This window comes from Myotis myotis, unplaced genomic scaffold (genome assembly GCF_014108235.1).
Source record: "Myotis myotis isolate mMyoMyo1 unplaced genomic scaffold, mMyoMyo1.p scaffold_m19_p_3, whole genome shotgun sequence".
In the NCBI taxonomy this organism is placed as follows: Eukaryota; Metazoa; Chordata; class Mammalia; order Chiroptera; family Vespertilionidae; genus Myotis; species Myotis myotis.
In genome coordinates this window covers 156957093-156966311 of record NW_023416335.1, presented here as the reverse complement: position 1 = coordinate 156966311, position 9219 = coordinate 156957093, and the positions used below count along the sequence as shown (strand labels likewise).

The window sequence follows — 9219 nt, the reverse complement described above, 5'->3', positions numbered from 1 at the left end:
CCCAGAAGGCTACCAATCAGAAAGCGGCACGCCAGTTTGGGCCCCGCCTCATCCCTTACATCCGCCACTCAGGAGCTCCGCGGCCCCGCCCCCATCGCGCCTCCTGCTTGGGGGTCCAGGTCTTGTTGGACCCGGAAGTGGCTGTGGGTCACGAGGCTCCACCGGGGAGGTGAGTGAGTCATGCGCGCGCGCGGAGGGGGAGAGCTCGAAGGGGGAGGGGAGGAAAGGGGGGCGGGAATGATGCAATGTTTGGCAACCCGTCTGTGCGCGCACGCGCAGGGGACTACGAGGGCGGTGGGAGGTGCGGGAGGGGGAGAGAGGAGAGAGGCGGGGCGCCAGCTCTCAGCACCCTACGGCCCCAACGGCTAGCAACCGTAGCTGCCCCTAGACTGACGAGTGAAACCTCGCTGTTGCTCGTCGTAGGAGTTCTCGGTCCGCCCACCTGGCATTAGCCCCCGTTTTACCTTCTCCATAAAGGGCTCCCATTTTCCTCGGCTCCCCTCCCAGCTAATAATGGGCACAAAGCCTTTTAAACCCCCTTCCTTTGAAAGTTTGCATCCGTCTGCCAGGATTGTCTACATCTCGAGTCTTCTTAAAGGGGTCTGATCTTTTAGCCCCTAACCACCCAAAAAAGGAGCTGAGGTACTTGAATCCCCTTAGAAGTCATTTTCAGGTCCTTTCAGAGGAGTACCCTGAACTTTTGTCTTGATAAAGTTTCTAATGAGTTCTCCACATGCCAGAATTCATGTTCTTTCCCCGATGGGTCGGATTCCGTTTCCTCACTCATCTCCCCTCATGACGCTCTGGGGCCCTTCACCAAAGACCAAGACCCGCCCTTTTCACTGATCCAGACAGTAAGTCCTGTGACTCCCTAATGTGAGGAGCTGGGCATGGGCCTCCTGCCTCCTAGGCGTTTGGGCTACAGTTGAGTCTTGTTGCCCGGGATATTTATTAAATGCACTTAGCGCACAACTGCCTTGGACTAGATTGTCAGGAGAGGTCAGATTCTAGCTTCACCTGCCCCCCACTTGCCCAGGGATCCCAGGCCAGCCACCTAGTATCTCTATGCCTCACCCTTCTTGTTTGAAAAAAAAAAAAAAAAAAAGTTGTAAAGGTAAAATAAGACAACTCTGAACTTGGAGGCAACTTGAAAAAAAGTGAAAGGCACCATGCAAAATGAGAAATATTTTTCTTGTGCCATTAGGTAGAAAGCAGAGGCCATGTGGTGGCCTGTTGCACAACCTGTCATACTTCCACCGGGACGGCGCGTTTGTCTAAGTAGGAACTGTCAGAAGGCCGGTGTGAGCTGACAGTGACAGGTCTTTGGTCAGGCCTGCTCTGTTGCTCCATTTCTCCATTTCCCCTCTGTAAACGGGGCTAGGAGTGGGTTGGACCAGATGCCCTCTCCTGGTTCAAAGACATGACCAGATTGTCAGTGACAGGCAGAGGTCATGTGACTTGACAGGCCGAGGTCGTGTTGTGACATGCTGACCTGGGGAGGTGGGTCAAGTCCCACCCAGCACATTACTCGGGAAGCCTTTGGGGCGGGGCAGGGCAAGTCGCGACTTTCATCTTTGAGGTCTGGCCCCTCCCGGACCGGGCATCTGACTCCCCCCACAACAGATTGTGGGTTTGGAGAGGGCCCCTCCCCGGGGAAGACTGGGATTGGCCACCAGTGGTCTGGGAAGAGGCTCAGATCCTTCCGCGGGGGGGCCGCGGGGGGTGTTTGTTCTCTTGGGGATTAATGGGGGGTGGTGGGGGAGGGGGAGGCGCGCTCCCGCATGCGCACTGCGGCCCCTCCTGTTGGCTCGTCGTTGTCCGCTGGGCGGGGGCCCGGCCCCGCCCCTCTCCCGTCCGGGCAGCGGCGGCGGCGGCGGCTGCGGCGGTGGCGGCGGCAGCGACGGCGGCGGCAGCAGCCTGCGCGGTGCCTTCTGGGAACGGAATCCCCAGGGCTGCCCCTGGCCCCCATGGCGCATGCGCGGGAGGCCGCTCGGTGATCCGCGGCGGCGGCGGCGGCGGCGCTTCCTGCTAGGACCGGCTGGGGCCGTACCGGAGGCTCGGGCTCCACCGACCCTCCTCCCACTCCCTCCCACTCACCCTCTGGGCCGCAACTGCGCAGGGCGGGGCCGGCCGAACCATGGGCCGCGGTGAGTGCAGGGCCCGGCCCCCCCATTCCGCCCCTCCCCCTCCCCTCCCCTCCAGTCCCTACCCTCTGCCCCCTCTGCGTCCTCTCGGCCCCTTTCCCTGGCCCCATCCTCACTCCCCCGCCCTCACCTGCCCCCACCGTTTCTCTTAACTGCTTGACTTTTGCCTTCTTCACCTCCCTCCCCTCAGTGCTTTGCCCACCCTCCGCCCGCCTTCTCCCCAAGTTCCTTCCTACTTCGTGCGCCTTCCCCTCCTCCCCAAGCGAAGGGAAGCAGGCTGGGTGACAGGGCGCCTTGTTATGAGAGGGAAAGTTTTGAAGCCACCCGTGTGGGGTAGGAGCGATGGTGAGGTTGGGGAGAGACTTGAGGGGCGGCCCCACATATTAGAGAAGAGTCCCTGTTGGAGCTGATTTGAAGTCTGTGGGTAGGAGGTGCTGAATCCCTTGCCTTAGGTTTGGAAGGAAATCAGGAGCTTCTCAGGATTCCGGGAGAAGACAGAGCTGTGATTCCAACCTTTCTTAAGACCCAAATGAACCAGATCAGCAATGGTGGGGGCGAGTTCTATTGGTACCACCCGAACAAGCAGTTGGGCAATGGTCTGGTGACCTGTGGGGCAATCTGTACTTTTTATATGATCTCCCTGGGGGGTGGGAAACCTCCTACTGGCCTGGCATTAGGGGAATTTGCCCACACTCCTGGATGAAGTCTTCTGTCTCTGACCGGACAAAAGGACCCTGCTCTTTATATGTCTAGGCTGTGATTCCTTGGTCCCTGGGAGTTGAGGCTTTGACCTAGGGACTGCATATGAAAAAGGTGGATTGTGGACTCACCAGCAGATCCCTGAGATTTTTATGGGCACTTACTTCATTAAGGATCTTTTCCTTGCGAGTATCTTGAACTGTTGTGCTCTCTTGAGTTGGGCAGATTCCTGACAGTCCCTTCTCTCTCCTGTCTTGCAGGTGTGGGCTAAGCTGGCGGCCCCGGCTTTAGACTGGACCCCACAATGTTTGCAGAGATGTTCAGGTAACCATGGTGGGTGGGATGGCAAAGGGTTCCCCCTCATTCAACCACCCAGCTCTCTAGGGTCTCCCTACAACCTTTGTCTTCATGGAGTACTCCCTCAGGTACCCAGCCCAGTTTAATCCTCCTAATGCCCATGGATGTCTGTTATCAGGCACGTGGGAGCTGATTACACACAATGAATGGGGGCAATGAGAGCAGTGGAGCAGACAGACCTGGGGGCCCTGTGGCCACATCTGTCCCCATCGGCTGGCAGCGCTGTGTTCGTGAGGGTGCTGTGCTCTATATCAGGTATAGATTCTCAGAGTTCCCTGAATTGTATCCCCAGGCCCTTCAGTTGCCTGATTTGTCTCCCACCCTACCTCTCAAAGCTCAGATCTCTGGTACCCTGTTGCTCTCCTGTTCCTCCTTCCTTCCTCACCCTTTTTGCTGTCTCTTTGAATCTACTCTCCCTCTCTGTCTCTTCCCATATTCCTTACCCTCTGCCCTTCCTAGGAAGGTATTTGACTAAGGAACTGTCATTTAGGAGTGTCTCCTAATTCAGTGTCAACTAACCCCATCCTCTCTGACCCTTCCTCTCCCAGCCCAAGTGGCACCGAGCTGTCTTCCTTGGAGCAAACCCGGAGCTACCTCCTCAGCGATGGGACCTGCAAGTGCGGTCTGGAGTGTCCACTCAATGTCCCCAAGGTCAGAGTGATGAGGGGTCCCTGCCAGAGAGTACAGGGATAAACCTAGAGACTTAATGCAAATCACTGCCCATGGTAGCCTTTGTCACAGATCCCATCCCCTCAGGGTCCCTGTCCATGCCTTTTACCTCACAGGTTTTCAACTTTGACCCTTTGGCCCCGGTGACCCCGGGTGGGGCTGGAGTGGGGCCAGCATCTGAGGAAGACATGACCAAGCTGTGCAACCATCGAAGGAAAGCCGTTGCCATGGCAACCTTGTACCGCAGCATGGAGACCACCTGCTCACACTCTTCTCCTGGTGAGTCTTCTCTACTTTATAGAAGAAAACTGAGGACAACTTAAAGGGCCTGGAAGAGGAATGATGGGAAGTTTTATGGGAGGGATCAAGAAGCGTGGAGTGGAGGGCAGCTTGGTGAAAGGAGGGCACAGGGAAGTTGGGAATTTTTGAAGCTAACCCATCATTTCTCATTTATTGCAGGAGAGGGAGCGAGCCCCCAAATGTTCCACACTGTGTCCCCAGGGCCCCCCTCTACCCGCCCTCCCTGTAGAGTCCCTCCTACAACTCCACTTAATGGGGGTCCTGGCTCCCTTCCCCCAGAACCATCCTCAGTTCCACAGGCCTTCCCCCCTCTAGCAGGCCCTGGGGGGCTCTTCCCACCAAGGCTTCCTGATCCAGTCCCCTCTGGAGGCAGCAGCAGTCCCTGTTTCCTCCCAAGGGGCAATGCTCCCTCTCCAGCTCCACCTCCTCCAACTGCCATTAGCCTCAATGCTCCCTCATACAACTGGGGAGCACCCCTCCGATCCAGCCTGGTGCCCCCTGACTTGGGCTCTCTTCCAACTCCTCATGCCTCCTCCTCGCCACCTTCAGATCCTCCTCTCTTCCACTGTAGTGATGCCTTAACACCCCCTCCTTTGCCCCCAAGCAATAATCTCCCTGCTCCCCGCGGTCCCCCTGGTCCTTCCACTCAACCACCAGTGTCTTCAGCCACTATGCACCTGCCCCTGGTCCTGGGACCCCAGGGAGGGACCCCCATCGTGGAAGGCCCTGGGGCACCCCCCTTCCTTGCTAGCAGCCTACTCTCTGCAGCGGCCAAGGCACAGCGTCCCCCCCACCCCCCTCCCAGCACTTTACAGGGCCAAAGGCCCTGTGCCCCACCACCCTCAGCTTCCCACTCATCATCACCCCGTCCCACTCAGCGCCGTCCCCGCAGACCCCCAACTGTATTGCGATTGCTAGAAGGGGGAGGCCCTCAAGCCCCTAGACGGAGCCGTCCTCGTGCCCCTGCTCCTGTGCCCCAATCCTTTTCTCTCCCTGAGCCATCCCAACCTATTCTCCCTTCTGTGCTGTCCCTTCTGGGACTCCCCACCCCTGGCTCTTCCCACTCTGATGGAAGCTTTAACCTTTTGGGGTCAGATGCACACCTTCCTCCTCCCCCAACCCTCTCCTCAGGGAGCCCTCCCCAGCCTAGGCACCCCCTCCTTTCCTCCCTGCCTGGGACCTCCAGTGGCAGCCTCAGCAGTGTGCCAGGTATGTAACTGAATGAGTGTGGTAGAGCCCTTGCCGCTGGGGTGGAAAAAGGCAGCCAAGGCATCTAGGGGAGAGTTTAGAACTCTTTGGCAGTTTTCTGGGTTGGGGACCGGGAGGTTGGGCTCTTTGGACATGGGGATAAAGTGTCTCCCTTGAGCTGAATTTTTCTTTTCCTTTGCAGGTGCCCCTGCCCCACCAGCTGCCTCCAAAGCCCCCCTAGTTCCCAGCCCTGTACTTCAAAGCCCATCTGACGGACTGGGGATGGGGGCGAGCACCACCTGCCCTCTGCCTCCCCTGGCTGGTGGGGAGGCTTTCCCTTTCCCCAGCCCTGAGCAGGGCCTGGCACTGAGTGGAGCTGGCTTCCCAGGGATGCTAGGAGCCTTGCCTCTCCCTCTGAGTCTGGGGCAGCCTCCACCTTCTCCATTACTCAGCCACAGTTTATTTGGCATGCTGGCTGGGGGAGGGGGACAACCGCCCCCTGAGCCCCTGCTACCCCCACCAGGGGGACCTGGCCCTCCCCTAGCCCCAGGCGAGCCTGAAGGGCCTTCACTTTTGGTGGCTTCCCTGCTTCCACCACCCCCTTCAGACCTCCTTTCACCCCCTTCTGCACCTCCTAGCAACCTCCTAGCCTCTTTCCTGCCTCTGTTGGCCCTGGGCCCCACAGCTGGGGATGGGGAGGGATCTGCAGAGGGAGCTGGAGGTCCAAGTGGGGAGACATTTTCAGGTTTAGGAGACCTGCCCCCACTACTGTTTCCCCCACTTTCAGCCCCCCCTACCCTCATAGCTTTAAATTCTGCGCTGCTGGCTGCCAGCCTGGATCCCCCCTCTGGGACGTCCCCTCAGGTGAGGATAGGGGGTGGGACAGAACAAGAGGTAGAATCAGAGATGGGAGCTGGGAATCAAAGGCTTTCCGGTTTCTGCTGAGCTCTTCCTCAGGGCCTTTGGGGAAGGCTTAGTGCTTGGCTAAGGGTAGGATAGCTGTAAGAACTGGGTCTGTATTTAATAAGTGTGGCCTACTTCACGTGAGGCTTCAGATTGTATATGTGAAAGTACTATAAATGTATGGACTACTTTACATATGTATGTATTATAAGCATTCTTTCTCCTTAGCCCTGTGTCCTGAGTGCCCCCCAACCTGGACCACCTACCTCCAGTGTCACCACGGCAACTACTGACCTGGGAGCCTCCTCTCTGGGCAAGGCCCCCTCCAACTCAGGGAGACCCCCCCAACTCCTTAGCCCTCTGCTGAGTGCCAGCCTGCTGGGTAAGTCTGAGGGCAGACTCTGGTATGGAAGAGAAGAAAAAAGGCAGTAAAAATTGGGAGGTGCAGGTGGATGAACTGGGGAAGAGTCTTTGACCACTGGGTAAAGCCTAAGAGAATAATAGGATTTGTTCAACTTAATTGGTTTGCCTAGGGAGACCCCTGACTTTATAATTCAACAGGTGATCTGTCTTCGCTGACCAGCAGCCCTGGAGCCCTCCCCAGCCTGTTGCAGCCTCCTGGCTCTCTTCTCTCTGGCCAATTGGGGTTGCAGCTCCTCCCTGGGGGGGGAGCTCCTCCACCCCTCTCAGAGGCTTCTAGTCCCTTAGCCTGCCTGCTACAAAGTCTCCAGGTGAGGGTTTAGGGGTATGTTTGTCATGAGTTTTTCCCCAAACTGGAGATATGAGCATTCTGAGTTACAAAGCAGACTGACTGAGATTTTATTTTTTTGCCTGTAGATCCCTCCAGAGCAGCCAGAAGCCCCCCATCTGCCCCCTGAGAGCCCCACCTCAGCCCTAGAACCAGAGCCTGCTCGGCCTCCCCTCAGTGCCTTAGCCCCACCCCACAGTTCTCCCGACCCCCCAGTCCCTGAGCTGCTCACTGGGAGGGGGTCAGGGAAACGGGGCCGGAGGGGAGGAGGGGGACATAGGGGCATTAATGGTGAGGCCAGGCCAGGCCGGGGTCGAAAGCCTGGCAGCCGGCGGGAACCTGGCCGATTAGCCCTCAAGTGGGGGACACGTGGAGGCTTCAATGGACAAATGGAACGGTCCCCCAAAAGGACCCACCATTGGCAGCATAATGGGGAACTGGCTGAAGGGGGTGCTGAGCCCAAGGATCCATCCCCTCCTGGGCCCCATTCTGAGGACCTTAAGGTGAGTGCAGTGATGGAGGTCTGGCTGAAGGGCTCAGGAATGGCTGTAGCCATGCTGCCTTTTCTTAACTTTCCCTACACACACAGTCCATCTTTTCTCAGGTGCCTCCAGGGGTAGTCAGAAAATCTCGTCGAGGCCGGAGGAGAAAATACAAGTGAGTATTGGGCCCACCACAATCTTGCCCTTTTCTCACTTCTTGCTGGGTTTGTAGAAATGATTAAAAGAAGTAGCTTGGTTTTCAAAAGGGCAAATACTTATTTGAATATGAATAAGGATACTATGCCTTTACTATCCAAATGTAGAAAGTTTCCCACCCAAACTCTGAAATTCATCTGGTGCTTGGGGAGGTGTTCCTGATCATCTGTGCCCCTTATTGCAGCCCTACCCGGAACAGCAATATCTCCCGCCAGGATGTTGTTACCTTGGACCCCAACCCCACAACCCGAGTAAGTGTGTACCAGTGGGTGGGTGGGAGGGTATGTATAGGGATGGGCAGGAGGAAAAAATGGTTAAAGGGAGTGGGGAGAAAATAAAAGACTTATTGATACCTAACTGTTTGATCACTTCTTTCGACTTCCCCTCTTGTATAGGCGGCTGTCCCTCTGCCTCCCCGGGCCCGCCCTGGCCGTCCTGCCAAAAACAAGAGGAGGAAACTGGCCCCATAGCAGCCATACCTGGAGCTGGATCTGACCCTGACTGGGGAAAGCTGAGTGCTGAGCCTTGGGAGCCCCTGCCAGCCACCTGCACCTGTGGACAGTGGGTGGGGGCACTACTCCCCACTCAGAGCACAAATGCAAGCCCTTCCCCTACAATCCCATCCTGAGCCATTGCAGGGGGTAGGGAAGCTCTGCCCCTCCCCCCAAAGCCATGTCACTGAAAAGGCCTTGGGGGGGAGGGGGTATATGGCCCGCTCCCACCAGGCTAAGGGGAATACCCCCTTCCCCAGGTCTTTTATTTGTTTAAGTTATTTTTGCACAAATGACTCTTTTATATTTAATTCGACTTCATTGCCTCCCTTCTTGAAGCCAACAGGCTCAGTTTACAAACCTGTGAGCTACTGTTGGCTGCTATCCTCCTTCCCAGTGAAAGGTACAAAGCAATAAGCATCATGCATCCTCCCCTCACCGCTCCAACACCCCTGTCTCTGGCTCAGGTTGCTCAAAGCACAGATCCTCTCTACCCCTGTCCCCAGGTTTGAAACACATAGCCTCATTTCAAGGTGTAGCCAGCTTCCATCTTCTGGGATAGAAAAAAGGGGTAAGGGGATAAAGAGAGCCCTCTGGGACTCTCCCCCCATACACACTACACTGCCCCTTCTCCCCTCCCCCCATCAAAATGCTCAGAGACGTTGTGATGATGCGACTGAGGATTATGCAACGTGGTCCAACCGGAGCGGCCAGCATGACCAGCTGTCCAGGGGCTGCCTCCTGCCTTTTCTTTTGTAAAGACAAGACCCTTGGGAGTTTTAATTCTGTTTTGTACTTGCCCTGTGGGGCCTCCACTGCTTTTCTATGGGAGATACTCTTAATTTAACAGATGAGAATATTTTGAAACTCTGGCTCTGACTCTGTACTCATTTTTTCCTTAGTTCTTTGGTATGAATGGGTTACAATTTAACTCCTTCTCCTGTAGTAGATAGTAGCTTAGCCTGCCTATTATGCTATGAATGTCTCAGTGCTGCCTCTTCCCCAGGAAACACAGCAGAGGC

At 56.4% G+C, this 9219-nt stretch overlaps 1 protein-coding gene across 5 annotated transcripts; it reads left to right on the top strand.

Moving 5' to 3' along the window:
* Positions 1–92: 92 nt before the first annotated feature.
* MBD6 (methyl-CpG binding domain protein 6) lies at positions 93–9069 on the top strand. Of its 5 annotated transcripts, none has more exons than XM_036296898.1 (13): positions 93–169; positions 3104–3167; positions 3319–3455; positions 3749–3851; positions 3986–4148; positions 4329–5378; positions 5560–6221; positions 6489–6642; positions 6822–6991; positions 7098–7511; positions 7598–7665; positions 7891–7957; positions 8102–9069. In XM_036296898.1, exons 3-13 carry the CDS (start codon positions 3343–3345, stop codon positions 8174–8176), a joined length of 3039 nt encoding a protein of 1012 aa, XP_036152791.1. In that variant the 5' UTR covers positions 93–169; positions 3104–3167; positions 3319–3342; the 3' UTR covers positions 8177–9069. The 5 variants fall into 5 exon arrangements, with proteins under 5 accessions (XP_036152791.1, XP_036152790.1, XP_036152795.1 ...); XM_036296897.1 differs by lacking the exon at positions 93–169 and adding an exon at positions 1859–2147; XM_036296899.1 differs by lacking the exon at positions 93–169 and adding an exon at positions 1860–2147 and having other exon boundaries at positions 7613–7665.
* The last annotated feature ends 150 nt before the right edge of the window (positions 9070–9219 follow it).

What these genes read in the sequence shown, in the direction of transcription:
- MBD6 (XM_036296898.1), top strand. Translation starts at nt 3,343, where the DNA reads ATGAATGGGGGCAATGAGAGCAGTGGAGCAGACAGACCTGGGGGCCCT. An exon ending in GGTGCTGTGCTCTATATCAG is followed by an intron (nt 3,456 to 3,748) that starts GTATAGATTCTC and finishes TTCCTCTCCCAG; the next exon opens with CCCAAGTGGCACCGAGCTGT. An exon ending in CTGCTCACACTCTTCTCCTG is followed by an intron (nt 4,149 to 4,328) that starts GTGAGTCTTCTC and finishes CATTTATTGCAG; the next exon opens with GAGAGGGAGCGAGCCCCCAA.